Raw genomic sequence first — 12317 nt, 5'->3', positions numbered from 1 at the left:
GGCCGCACCCCCAGTCCCGCACGGGCCCCGCCCCCCGCACGGGCCCCGCCCCATTCAGGCCCCGCCCCATTCAGGCCCCGCCCTCTGCCTCCGGCGGAGCCGACAGTTGGAGCCGCCGCGGGCGCCGCGCGGGGTCGCTCTGGGCGGCGGCGGAAGTGGCGCGCCGGAAGCGGCGCCGTATCCAGGTAACGGCGGCGCGGCGCGGCCCGGTGCCGGCGCGATGAGCGGGCGGGCGGCGCGGCGGCGGCTGGTGCTGCACGTGGACCTCAACAACACGGTGGTGGCGGCGGACGCGGTGTCGGGGCAGGGCCCGCGGGCCGCGCTCAACAGCTTCCTCAGCACCGTCACCTGGGGCGCCGCCGGGCCTGCCGGTGAGCAGCGCCGGGGCCTCCCCGGGGCTCGGCCGCTCCGGGACGCCCCCAGGCCGCGGCGCCCCCTCCCCCGCAGGGGCCGGTGCCTCGGGCTGATGGGGGCCAGGCCCGGTGCCTTGCTGGGGGCTCCGCTGCTCTGGGCCCCCGGATGCCAGGGACCCTCTGGGGGAGCCCGGGGCTCGGCTCTGCTGGGCAGCCGCTGAACTGAGTCTTCTTTCTTTCAGGCGAGTGGCAGTGGGCGAGCGACCGCCCTTCGCTGGGGCCCCCCTGCCCGGGCGCCGTCAGCTACTACTGCCGGTACGGCCGCGACCCGGCCTTCACCGAGCTGGGCCCGGGCCAGCGCTTCAGCAGCCTCCACGCGCACTACCTGCAGCTCCTGGAGTGGCCGGGCAAGGCTCACAAGGTGCTCTCTGTTCAGGGTGAGGAGAACAAGCACTACCACTTCGTCCTGCCCTCCTTCTTCCGCCTCCTGGACGCTCTGCACCGCGATGGGAGGTCGTTTGCCGTCGTCTTCAGAACCTTTGGCACAGACCTGCCCCACGTTCTCCGCGCTGTGCACTGTGCCCTGGCTGGGCAGCACCCCCAGTTCCCTGGCCTGCAGGACGTGGCGGTGAGTGCAGCCCGAGGGCAGAGCTGCCGGAGAAGGGCAGAAATCCTCCTGTGATATTCGCAGCATGTCCTGCCTTGAGCTCTCTGGGCTGGGCTAGTTTCAATCCGCTTAGCCTACCTGCCTCGTTGGAGCATTGGCTTCTGCTAAGAAATGCATCCAGCTTCTCAGGAAGAGCCTGTTAGCTGGGGGAGAGCGTGTATGGCTGTGAATTCTGCACTGTCTCTGCTCGCTAAATGCATGTGTGGTGTGGGAAGGATCCCCTCCTCTCGAGGTATCCCAGGTTTGAGCATCTCTTCCCACAGAGAGGGGTCTTTGCAGCAGAACAGGATTCCCTTCGTCAGAGCTGATTGCAGCTGTGCTCTCCCACGCTTGCAGGATCCTGGACAGGGACGCTAGCACCAGGGTTGAAAAGTCACTTTGGTTGTTCCTCAGAGAGTTGACAAGGAACAGTCTGAAATGGGAGGAGCGAGTCGCTAGGTGCTCATTTATTTTAATTCCTCAGAGGAGGAAAAGCTTTTATGTTATACGGGTTCCTTATTTTTTTTGTCTTTTCCCCAGCGCTGCCCTCTCACATGGCCATAAGGAGTCTCTAGGCCACTGTTGTCTGTGACAATGCACTAAACAATCTGTCTGCTTTGGAAACCTTTCATCATCTCTTGCTTCCAATGATACTGCAGCTCTCTGTGGACCTCACTCCTGGCCAAATACGTTGCAGTAAGCGAGAGGTTGTGCTGAAGAGGGGATCAGAGCGACTTTCCACCCGTGAAGATGGAAGAAAGCTTTACGATTACTTCAGCAATTTTGAGGGAATTGGAGGCTTCCAAGACCACTTTGACTGGTGAGAAATAGGCCGCTGAGAAAGTGAGTTGGGCATCTTCTCCTCTCCTCTGATTCTCTGAGATAGCTCCTAGTTTTGAGGTCTTCACCTCGTTGTGGCTTCTATGCAGCCCCCCCCCCCCCCCCCCCCCGTAACTTCTGACCTCCTCATTCTGCCGTGGGGGGACTGGGCTTCTTACACCTTTCCTCAGGTCTCCGTCCCCTGGTGCCCCTCTTGCTTTTCTCCAAACACCCTCTAATGCATCATCTGGCTGCAAAATGCTTCTCTGGTGGGAGGCAACAGTAGGCAGAGGGACGAGACTGCCTGTGTCTTGTCCCATTTCCCTGGCCCTAAGGAGTGAACTGAACCAGACTTGCCGGCTTCACATGTGAGCCGTTGTGGTGTCCTTCCCTGAGTGTTGGCTGTCCTGCTTGCTGTTTCAGGTGGGCCAGAAACCAGTTCTCTTCACAGGGTGGGAAGCCCCTGTGGATTGACCCCCATGATCCCAGTGTTCACCACATCTTTATTGATGACAACATCCGCCTGGATGACACGGACACCATTGTGCACCCCCAGGTACGTGGTGGAGCACCCCTGGGGTCCTAGCTGCCCAGGCTGAAGGGCGTTCCTGGTTAGTTCAGGCACGTTTTGTTCCCTTTCACCCTCTCGTGCTGATGCAAAGGGGGATCAAGGCTCAGCCCTGGTGTCGCTACAGCCCAAGAGATTAGAATCAGCGAGAAAGATGCTCAGGGCTTCAGTGGGGAGGATGAAATCGGCTGTCAGCACAAAACAGCAGGTGTCCCCTGCCTGTGCTTGCTGCCAGCTCCGCTGCTCGGCTGGAGTGAGTCATCCCCGCTCCCTCCTGGAGCCCAGCAGCAGCCAGCCTCTGCGTGCGGCTGAACCTCGCTTATGGCACAACGTTTAAAGGGCAGCGTTTGTGCCGGAGCACGCTTGCAGAAGGGAACGTTAATGCAGGCAGAAATGCGCTTGGCAGCTGGACAGCTATTGATGCCTGAACACGAGCTGCAGCTCCACCAGCGAGTCTGAACCTCCGGCGTATTTCCATCTAGGAGGAGAGAGCATGGGAGGAAGGAAGTGTGCGGTGGCCTGTGAATGATCCGCAGCAACTGCTGGGCACCTGGGGAGTGGCGAGGGGAGGGACGCTCTGGGTACTCGCTTGCGTACAAGCTCTGTCAGTTACTGGATGTGTAGTTGGTGATGCAAGTTGTCGCTGCCCGGAGCAGGCCTGTTAGAAGGGAGATTTCGGTGTGATCTGGGCTGTTTCAAGTGAATTAAGGCAGAAGGCTCTGCTAAGAGCCTGAGGCCTCTGCTTGCAGCAGCTGCTGCCTTGCCTGTCTGCAGCAGCCAAAGAGCGTGGCTTGCTCAACTCCGCCTGCCGGATTTCAGCCTTGGGCTGCTTCCCTGATGGAGGAGTTCCTCCCTTAGCTGTCCATGGGTCAGCTGGGTGGCTCGGTTTGTCTCAGGGCGTCTGTGAAGATAACCTCAGGCCCCTTGGGGCTCTCCTGACTCCACACCAGACAGGTAGGAGCAAATTATCTCAGCAGCAGACTTAGCTGGGATCTGAAGGGCAGCTGAGCACCTTGCCAGCAGCGCTTGTTTCTGTTGTCAGGGCTTTGGCTGTCCTGCAGCCGCAACATGCTGGCTAACGCCACCTTCCTCTCCCCGTGTCACCAGCCCTGCAGGGCTGTGCCTCTGTGTCAGTGACAGCAGCAGAGCAGTGCGGGGAGGGAAACCCGTCACCGGGTGGCCTTAGGCAGAACGGGGTAAAGGTCAGAAGTTAAACTTGCTGTTGCCTCCTCCGCCGTGCGGCTGCCCCTGCTCTGGTGACAGCCTCATTTGATAAAGGCAGAGCTGCCAGCAGAGGTTGTCCTGAAGTCGGCTGCTTCCGAGTGCAGTTTTCTTCCAGCTGTGTGGTGTGGCCCTTTCCTCAAGGAGGCCCTGCCACATGTCATGAGGACTCGGTTCTGAGCCAGAGTGAGACTCCGGCCTTCCTAGCAAATAGAGGAAATCTGGAGAAACTTATTCTACCACTAGAGTGGAAATGGGAGCTCATGCCCTCTGCCACCGTCTTGCTTTGCAGGGTGTTCACAGAGTTAGTGTGAAAGCACCTGGCAGAAGCGGGAGGTGGGATCACCACTAGCGTGGCGCGCAGCAGGAAGTGCACTTTGCTGCCGGGCGTTGTGCGGGGCCTGGCCACAGCACTGCGGCCAGCGGAGGCTGCGAGTGCTTCCGTGCTGCGTTCTGCTCTCTCCCTGCAGGTGTTTTCAGAGCGGGGCAGCAGCAGCCCTCGCTGTGCTCCCACTTCGGAGCTGTACGATATTTGCCTGGTGCAGACCCATCTCCTGGAGGCCATCGCTGATGAGAACTATTTCCTCCGCTGCGTGCAGAGGTGTGAGGAGAACTACGACCGTTACCTGGCCTGCACGGAGAATGGCTCCTCGAGCCAGCTATGGGACGGACAGTGACGCCGCTTCAAGGGCCCAGCCCCAGCCTGCGCCAAGGGGCTTAAAAGTGGGATGCTCCTTACTTGCTACCCGCCGCAGCTAAAGTCCCAGGCTGGGCTGCTGCTTTGAGCTGTCCCCTCTCCTCTCCAGTGCGTGAGATACCCACGCGGTTGTACCGGAAACCTCCAGGCCCTCTCCACGAAACATGAGTGTCCGGGGAGCTTGTGCGGCGGGATCCCTGGGAGGAAACGGCTCCCGCTGGGGTCCTCTCCTCAGCTGTGCTGTGAAGAGCTGTCGGCCACACTGGAGCCCCTCTGCCAGCAGCGCTACCTCGTGTGTCTGCTCTTAGCCTGGGGCTGGGGGCTCTGTGCCGGGCCTGACCGCTCTGCACTGGCGGGACGGAGGGCCGGGGGCCTCCAGCTGCTACCGCAGCCCAAGCTGTTGTGCTGGTGCTCGTGCTCGGACGTCCCGTTACTCCCGCCTCCGGCAGCGGGTCTGGAGTCGGTGCCGCCGGGAAGTGCGGTGCTACCCGCGGTGCCCGTGTGACTGCTGTTTGCTCACGGTGTTCTCCCTAGCAGAGCTAGTGATTCGATGTCACTGCTACCTGTTTTTAAAGCAAATCTTTCTAATTTGTTTTTGGTGTGAGATTTCTTCCTGCCCTTGGCTCTGCCTGTGCTTGCAGGCGTGTCCTTCTGTCCCCATTCGATCACAGAGCTCAGCAAAGTGAGGGAGAAGCTGCCAGCCCTGGCTTTGGGACCAGCAGCACCTTCCCGGCTCTGCTGAGAGGCCTCAGCGTGGGCTGGCGCCAGAAACACACTCGTCCCAGCAGCCCCGAGTCACCTCTGTGCTCGCGCTGGGCTCCGCCGCGGGTCCTTCTCGGGGCTTCCCGGAAAGGTGAGCCTGGCTCTGGAGCTGTTCCGGCAAAGGCAGCGAGCGCCCGGAGGAGCGCGGGGCCGGGAGCAGGAGCGCGGGGCTGCGAGCGCGGGGTGTGCGCCGTTCCCGGCCCCCAGCTGCTGCCGCCGCAGGGCCCCTCTCCGCCGTTTCCCCTCGGTGACTTTTGGAGGGAAGCGAGGATCGCGGGGCGGCGGGGCCGGGGAGGCGGCGGGGGCGGCCGAGCCCCGCGCCGCTCCGCTCGCCCTCGGGCCAGGCGCGGCGGGCAGGTGCGGCGGGGGGGCCGCGGCGGGCGCGGCGCCGCCCCCGGCGGCAGCGGGCGGGACCGGCGCGGGGCGGCGGCGGCGGCGCGGAGAGCGGCGGAGCGGGCGGCGAGGTGAGCGCGGCGGGCGCGGTGCCTGCCCCGTGCCGGGCGGCTCCGGGCGGGACGGCGCGGGCGGGCAGCGCACCGGCAGCCCCGGGAGCAGGAACCGCGGGGGGCACGGGCTGCGCACCGGCAGCCCCGGGGAGCCCCGGTGGGTGCGGGCTGCGCCCCGGGAGCAGGAGCACCGGTGGGTGTGACTCGTGCACCGGGAGCACCGGGGCTGGAGGGGAGCAGTCCTTGCCCAGCAGCCGCCGCCGCTGATGCTGCCGCTCTCCCCGCAGGAGAAGGTGCGCAGGAGCCGGGCCAGCCCCGCACGGAGCCCCGCCGCCGTGGGCCGGATGGGCGGCGCGGCGGGGGCCGGGGCCGGGGACCCCCAGGGCGGCTGAGCCGGTCCATGGCCGCGGCCGCAGCCGCCTTCGCGTGGGCCTCCTTCCCCGCCATGCCCACGCGGCGTGTCTACTGCAGCGCCGCGCACCGCGACGGGCAGCTCTTCGTGCTGGGCGGCTGCGGTGGCAGTGGGCGCGCCTTGGGGGCCGCCGAGGTGCTCGACCTCCCCAGCCAGCGCTGGACCACGCTCCCGCCGCTGCCCACGCCGCGGGCCGGTGCCGCTGCCCTCGCCATGGGCAAGCAGATCCTGGTGGTGGGCGGCGTGGACGCCGCGCAGAGCCCCCTCGCCTCCGTTGAGGTCTACAACGTGGACGAGGGCAAGTGGGAGAAGAAGGCGGCCCTGGCACAGCCGTCCATGGGCATCTCCGCCGTGCAGAGAGGTGAGGGGCTGGGACGCGGCCTGCGGGCACGGGGCTGCTCGAGGTGGGACGCGGGTCTTGCTGCCGCTTGGGACGTGGTGCAAGGGCTTCGCCCCGCCGGGGCTGCAGCCTGGCACTGCCTGGCACCACCACTGCTCCACTGAGCCGGGCCGCGGCCGAGGATGCTGCTGCTCAAACTTTGCCGAGCAGCCTCCGAGCCTCGGCGCAGCAGCGCCTGGCTGCGGGCTGTCCTCGTGCGGCGTCCCCCGCGTGTGCTCCCCCCGCCGGGGACGCCGCAGGCCCGGGCGGGCGGGTGAGGAGGGCAGAGGGGCCGGTGGCCGTGGCGGGAGCCGGCGCTGGGTGCCAGCCGGCGCGGGGCAAAGTGGAAGCAGCATTTGGCAGCATGGCTGTGTTGCCATGGTGTCTCCAGGGAGATGGTGCTGACTGAGTATAATTAGAGTCGATGGCCTTGTGCTCCCTCATGCTTCCCATCCACGGGCAGCCGGGGTTGTGGCAGGATCAGGTCGGCTGCGGGGTCCGTCTCGGCGAGGCCAGAGCAGCGCAACTCCGTGCGGGGGAAGCGCCTGCCCTGCCGCCGGCCAGGCACCGCGAGCATCCCCCCGCAGCTGGCAGCTGCCTGCTTTGCAGACGGCGCCGTCTACGCGCTGGGCGGGATGGGCGCGGATACGGCCCCGCAAGCGCTGGTCCGGGTGTACGAGCCGGCGAAGGACCACTGGCAGCCGCTGCCCTCCATGCCCACCCCCTGCTATGGGGCCTTCGCCTTCCTGCAGGGCAACAAGATCTTCGTCTTGGGTAGGTACCGCGGTGAGTCCGGGGGCAGCAGGGCTCCCCGGCGCGGTGCCGCAGCCGGCGGGCCCCGTCCCGCGCGGGGATGGAGCGTCCTGCCGCAGCGCGTCCCCGCTCCGCGCAGGGGGCCGGCAGGGCAAGCTGCCCGTCACCGCCTTCGAGGCCTTCGACCTGGAGACGCGGAGCTGGACGCGCTACCCCAGCGTGCCCAGCCGCCGCGCCTTCGCCGCCTGCGCCATGGCCGACGGCGTCGTCTTCAGCCTGGGGGGGCTGCAGCAGCCGGGGCCCCACAACTTCTACTCCCGCCCCCACTTCGTCAACACCGTGGAGATGTTCGACCCCGCGCAGGGTGAGTGTGGGGCGCCAGCCGGGCGCTCGGCTTTCGTGCCCGGGATGGCAGTGCCGCCGGGGCGGGACCCGGCACCGAGCTGGCCATCCCGTGCGGCCACGGGAGACGCGCCCCCGGCCTCGGCGCCCGCCTCGGGGCCCGCCGCGCCGTGCCGGCAGCCGCAGACGAGCCCCGGGGCCGGCGGGTGATGCTGCCGCGTGCTGCCCTCCCCAGGTGCCTGGAGCAAGCCGAGCCGCGCCGTGCGCATGAGGGAGAAGAGAGCCGACTTCGTGGCCGGCTGCCTCGGAGGAAGAGTGGTGGCCGTGGGTGGCCTCGGTAATGCCCGCGGAGGGGGCGTGTGTCCGGGGTGCTGGGGGGCACCGGCGGGGGCTGAGGCCACCCCGTCTCTTTGCAGGCAACCAGTCGTGCCCGCTGGACTCGGCGGAAGGCTTCAGCCTCTCGCGGAAGAAGTGGGAGCCGCTGCCGCCCATGCCCACGGGCCGCTGCTCCTGCTCCAGCTGCCCGGCGCCCGGCCTCCTCTTCGTCATCGGCGGCGTGGCCCAGGGCCCCAGCGGCGCCGTGGAGGCGCTGTGTCTGCGCGAGGCGCCCTGAGCGGCGCCCGGGGGCCGGCCCCAGCGGAGCACCAAGTGCCTCAAGTCGGGGACAGGGTGGGCGCCCGCCCGCGCGAGCTCCCTCGCTCATGGGAGCCGCCGCGCCGCGGGGAGCCGCGGCGGCAGGCCCGGCACCGGCCGTGCCGCGGTGCCGGCACGCCGGGGGAGGCGGCGCGGCCGTGCCCTGTGTGTAGCAGTGCGTGCTGTGTCGTCGTAGACCCAGTCGATGTCTCATGTAGCGCAGAGGTGCCCTGTAGCTCAGTGCCTAGGAGGTGACGTAGCGCCTCGAATAAACGACACGCGTGGAGTTTTACCCGCCGCAGTCGTGTGCTCCCTGCGCTTCCCGAAGCGCCGCGGCCTGCTGCAATGCCACCGCCAGAGCCGGGTGCTGCTTTTGCAGAGGGGGAGCCGGGCACGGGGTGTGCTGCCTGCTGCAGCCTTGCTCCTGCCCGGCGAGGAGGTGAACGCAGGGGCGGGGAAGGGGGTGTCTTGGCCCGGCTGGGAGAGGGGGCAGGAGGAGTCCCCGCATCCGAGCTGGAGCGTTTGGGGGTGGGATGCACCAGTCCAGGCTGGCCCAGCGCTGCCGGGAAGGTGGGAACGCGAGCAGGGGCAGCAGCCGCAACCGGGGCCCTGGGAAGGGACGAAGCGCTGCCAGCGATCCTGGCAGGGCTCATCCTGGGGGCTGAGCCGGGGCTCATCCCGGGGGCTCATGCTGGCTCAGGAGGTGGTGGTCCTCGCCTGCGGGGCTCCTGGCTTGCTGCTTGGCCGTCCGGGCTCTTCCCCGGCACAGGCACTGCTGTAGTGCCGGCACCGGGGCTCCTGACCCGCAGCCCTGCCTTGGTGGATGGAAGCAGCGGGTGCCTGGGCAAGGGTGGCTGCGTGCAGCCGCGGGCCCTGCGCCATTTCAGCAGGGGCTCCTGCCTATCGGCGTCGGGGAGAGCATGCGAGCCAGCACCATTCGGGGTGGGCAGCGGCACGGGGAGCCCAGCGCTAGCATCCCCCGAGCGCTTGGCGCGGTGGGCTCAGCTGGGCGCTGCTGGCCTCGGCTCGGTGCAGAGCCACTCGGAGCACAGAGCCGTGGTCGCTGACGCAGGCCAGGGCTCTACCTTTTAATGGTGTGGCAGGAGGAAGATCTCCCAGCTCTGGGTAAATATCAAACGTGAATGCCTGACCTTTCAGAAAAGGCAGCCAGTGTGATCCCCGGGCAGGCAGCGAGACTGCGAGATGGGAAGCCCAATTACTGCAGTGTGGCATTAGCTGGAGCGCTGCTGGAGCTGGCTGCTTCGTCTGCCGTGGGCGTCACGCGGGAAAAGTTGGAAGCGGTTCAGACAAGAGAAAGTCTGAGGCCTGAAACACCTCCTGCATGTTAATGGAGTGAACTTCTGCAGGTGCTTAGGTTAGGGGAGAGCCGGGGCTGGGGGGGCAGGGGGAGGTTTTGCGATGCTGCCCCGAGGGGACGTGCCCTGCCTGGCCGCTTGCCCGCCTTTCCCGAGGAATATCCTCGGATACCTGGGCTCCTACCTCGGCCAAGTCATCCCTGCGCCTGCCTCTGGAGTTGCTATAGAAACTGCCGTGTGCCAGAGCGAAGTACCGGCAGGGAGCCCCTAATCCGCAGCCCAGCGATACCCCGGCAGCGGGGGCGCGGGGGCAGCTCGCAGGGTCAGCGGCTCGCGGTGCGCCCGTGCGCCCCGAGGCCGGGCAGAGGGACGCCTCCGAGAGCCGGGCCGCTCCCGGGTGCTGCAGGGCTGTGGGACCCGGCTCACTGCTTGGCGCGGTGGGATGGTGCTGCTGGGCCCCGTTGCTCTCGTGGGTGTCCGTGCCCCAGCAAAGCCCGTGGCAGGAGCCTTGCCGGGGGACAGCCCGAGGCGTTCCCGTCTTCGGGGTGCGAGGCGTCACAGTGCTTCTTACCGTTTCTCCATGCAGAGTTTCACGTGCACCTCGATTCTGCCCACGGCTTGGGTAACCCATGGCCGGAGCTGGCGGTTTCACGCAACGCTTCTTCGGGACTAAGAAGGGACAAACACAAAGGAAATCCCAGAGAGTGAGGCTGTTCGATTCCTCTCGTTTATAAACCCTCTGAAGAGTGAAACATTTTTTTTCCTATTGCAGCAGCTTCCCATGCGCACGATGCCCCTGCACTCCGCCATGGTGGCCTTTTCCTTCCAGGAAAGCCGGGAGATGCCCAGCGTCAGCCGTGCTCTCCTCGTCCCACCGCCCGCCTCCCAGCCACCCCCAACTTGCCCCACTGGAGCAATGTCACGTCTCCCCGGCGTCCCAGGCCCAGCGCGGGAGAACTTCATTCTCATCACAACCGTCATGATTTGGCACCCTAAATCACGCAGTGCTGAACCCGGCCCGGCCCCGGCAGAGGCTGCAGGCACAGCCACCAGCCGCAGCACCGCTTGGCCATTTCAGGCCTGTTTTTCTGTGCGAAAGCACCGATATGGCACTAAGGCTGCAGCGGGGCATTACCGCATTAACAGTTGTTTAATGTCCGAGGCACGTTCATGCTCCGAATCCAAGCAGCTTTAAGTGGCTTAGTTTTTAGCATCGTTTGCTTGTTTACTAGCAGAAATTAGGAATATGACTTGCAGCTTCTAATGAGCACTCAAGCCGTGCTAGTGGCAATTGTGAGCAGAGATAGTGAGAGGAAGATTCATCTCTACATAAAGATTCATTATCACATAAAGACACTTGCTATGGTTATGCTAAAATAGCAGCTCAGCGGGTGACCTTGCTTCTCTGGCGTTAGGCTATGGAAGTGAACAGAAAGAAAAATCTATGACCTTTCCTAAAAGTTTGGTTTTCTCATTCTTTTCTATCTCTACTTTTAGGTGCAGGAGCAGAATCCTGCCCAAATGAGAGCAGGAGAGAGGCCGGAGCGATAGCCAAGGACAGGTCAGGATGGATGGAGAAATCTTCAGTCAAAAGGCAAAATAAATCGCGATGGCCTTGAACACGCCTGAAGACTGACTGAAGGGTTCCTGCGAGTTTCCAATGAAACCACGTGCACTTTGAAAAAAAAAAAAAGTTAAGGAACATGCACAAGATATATTGTCGTCTATCTCCTGGCATGTTCTTCTAATTTCTACCAAATGAAAAGCTTCAAGTATCTGGCCACACTCCCTAACGCTAGAAGCAGAGTCTGTTACTTCAGATGTAAGTAGTGCTACAAGCCAGTGCCTGGCAACATTACTAATCTCAGAGGAGCTGCGTTACGGAGGAGGGAGGGAGGGCGACTGGAAAGGGACCTAGCTGTCAAACCCATAATTAAAAAAATATGTTTCTTCATAGGAATTTTTTTCTGGTTGTCGGGAGAGATGGAAATACAAAAATCTCATTTATCATATTCCACAAACTTGGTAGACGCTCAAACCAGAAAGCTCCAACCACGTCAGAAATTTGAATAGCTCTGCATAATAACCTAAAATAATGTACTGAGCATGCACCAATCTTATCTCCGGTGCACAAAGCGCCGGAAAATCCATTCCTAATAGCAAGGGAAAGGCTGTAAATGAATACAGGGACCTGCAAGCTCTTGAGAAGAGAGTTGTAGACAAACTTTGTAATTATGGATATCCAAATGATGAAGACAACTGTATATGAGGCAGTGCCAAGTACGACCCACAATGCATGGCACGGCTTGTGGCTGGTAACGGGGCCGTGCATCAGCCCATGCAACAGAGCCGTGCAGTGTTCAGGAGTACAGCGAGGCCGTCGTTTATTCAATAAATGCCATAATCATTAATGTTCCCTGCAGCAGCGCTCTCTGGAGAGAGGTTAGACTTGAGCCCACAGCTGTCTTGGCTGTTACCACAGTCCTGAAGTGAGAATACGGTTCTCTGCTTAAGTTGTAGAGACTCTGCCCATTACTGGCCCATCATACGGTCTGGGCGCTAACAAGCCACTGGGATAAATTTGAGCTATTTATATCAGACTTCGCCCTGTTGTTTACAAGCGAAAACAATACAGCAATGTCACTCTGAGAAGTTTCTTAAGGGTAAAAGTCCAGATTTGTTTTTCTTTTAGCAGAAGCTTGGTTTCTGCAGCATTTGCTAAGGGAACCAGATATATATACATCAAGCAGGGCATTAGTTTGACACGGCTGAGCCTCAGGCTCTTCACTCTGGAATAAGCTCGCCAGGCGAAAAGAGCAGACGGCAAATGTGCACAATTTCTCAGACATATCTACGAATTTATATCAGCCTTATTACTGTAGTGTTTTTGTGCTTACAGAGTATCTTCAGAACCAGCAACCAAACGTTTTAACCTGCATTAGAACTGCTTTAAATTCAAGGGGAGAAAAA

At 63.0% G+C, this 12317-nt stretch overlaps 2 protein-coding genes across 4 annotated transcripts; both read left to right on the top strand.

The window, feature by feature from the left end:
- Positions 1 to 61: 61 nt before the first annotated feature.
- On the top strand, positions 62 to 4892 carry LOC135329702 (uncharacterized). 2 transcript variants are annotated; one of them, XM_064519045.1, is made up of 5 exons: positions 62 to 371; positions 596 to 981; positions 1659 to 1819; positions 2242 to 2374; positions 4078 to 4892. In XM_064519045.1, the coding sequence occupies exons 1-5, from the start codon at positions 221 to 223 to the stop codon at positions 4282 to 4284; spliced, it is 1038 nt and encodes a 345-aa protein (XP_064375115.1). In that variant the 5' UTR covers positions 62 to 220; the 3' UTR covers positions 4285 to 4892. The 2 variants fall into 2 exon arrangements, 1 of the variants encoding a protein (XP_064375115.1); XR_010391278.1 differs by having other exon boundaries at positions 136 to 371; positions 2242 to 3340; positions 4078 to 4207.
- A 92-nt stretch (positions 4893 to 4984) lies between these two features.
- KLHDC8B (kelch domain containing 8B) lies at positions 4985 to 8323 on the top strand. Of its 2 annotated transcripts, none has more exons than XM_064519044.1 (6): positions 4985 to 5157; positions 5800 to 6285; positions 6913 to 7077; positions 7196 to 7420; positions 7634 to 7735; positions 7815 to 8323. In XM_064519044.1, the coding sequence occupies exons 2-6, from the start codon at positions 5913 to 5915 to the stop codon at positions 8009 to 8011; spliced, it is 1062 nt and encodes a 353-aa protein (XP_064375114.1). In that variant the 5' UTR covers positions 4985 to 5157; positions 5800 to 5912; the 3' UTR covers positions 8012 to 8323. The 2 variants fall into 2 exon arrangements, with proteins under 2 accessions (XP_064375114.1, XP_064375113.1); XM_064519043.1 differs by lacking the exon at positions 4985 to 5157 and adding an exon at positions 5475 to 5530.
- Positions 8324 to 12317: the final 3994 nt, after the last annotated feature.

Source organism: Dromaius novaehollandiae, chromosome 12 (assembly GCF_036370855.1).
Source record: "Dromaius novaehollandiae isolate bDroNov1 chromosome 12, bDroNov1.hap1, whole genome shotgun sequence".
In the NCBI taxonomy this organism is placed as follows: Eukaryota; Metazoa; Chordata; class Aves; order Casuariiformes; family Dromaiidae; genus Dromaius; species Dromaius novaehollandiae.
The sequence above is the reverse complement of the archived record's forward strand: the minus strand, read 5'-3'. Positions and strand labels throughout refer to the sequence as shown.

Coding starts and splice junctions, on each gene's coding strand:
- LOC135329702 (XM_064519045.1), top strand. CDS start 221: ATGAGCGGGCGGGCGGCGCGGCGGCGGCTGGTGCTGCACGTGGACCTC. Junction 982..1,658: donor CTGGCCTGCAGGACGTGGCG/GTGAGTGCAGCC, acceptor ATGATACTGCAG/CTCTCTGTGGACCTCACTCC. Junction 2,375..4,077: donor ACACCATTGTGCACCCCCAG/GTACGTGGTGGA, acceptor CTCTCCCTGCAG/GTGTTTTCAGAGCGGGGCAG.
- KLHDC8B (XM_064519044.1), top strand. CDS start 5,913: ATGGCCGCGGCCGCAGCCGCCTTCGCGTGGGCCTCCTTCCCCGCCATG. Junction 7,078..7,195: donor CAACAAGATCTTCGTCTTGG/GTAGGTACCGCG, acceptor CGCTCCGCGCAG/GGGGCCGGCAGGGCAAGCTG. Junction 7,421..7,633: donor GATGTTCGACCCCGCGCAGG/GTGAGTGTGGGG, acceptor TGCCCTCCCCAG/GTGCCTGGAGCAAGCCGAGC.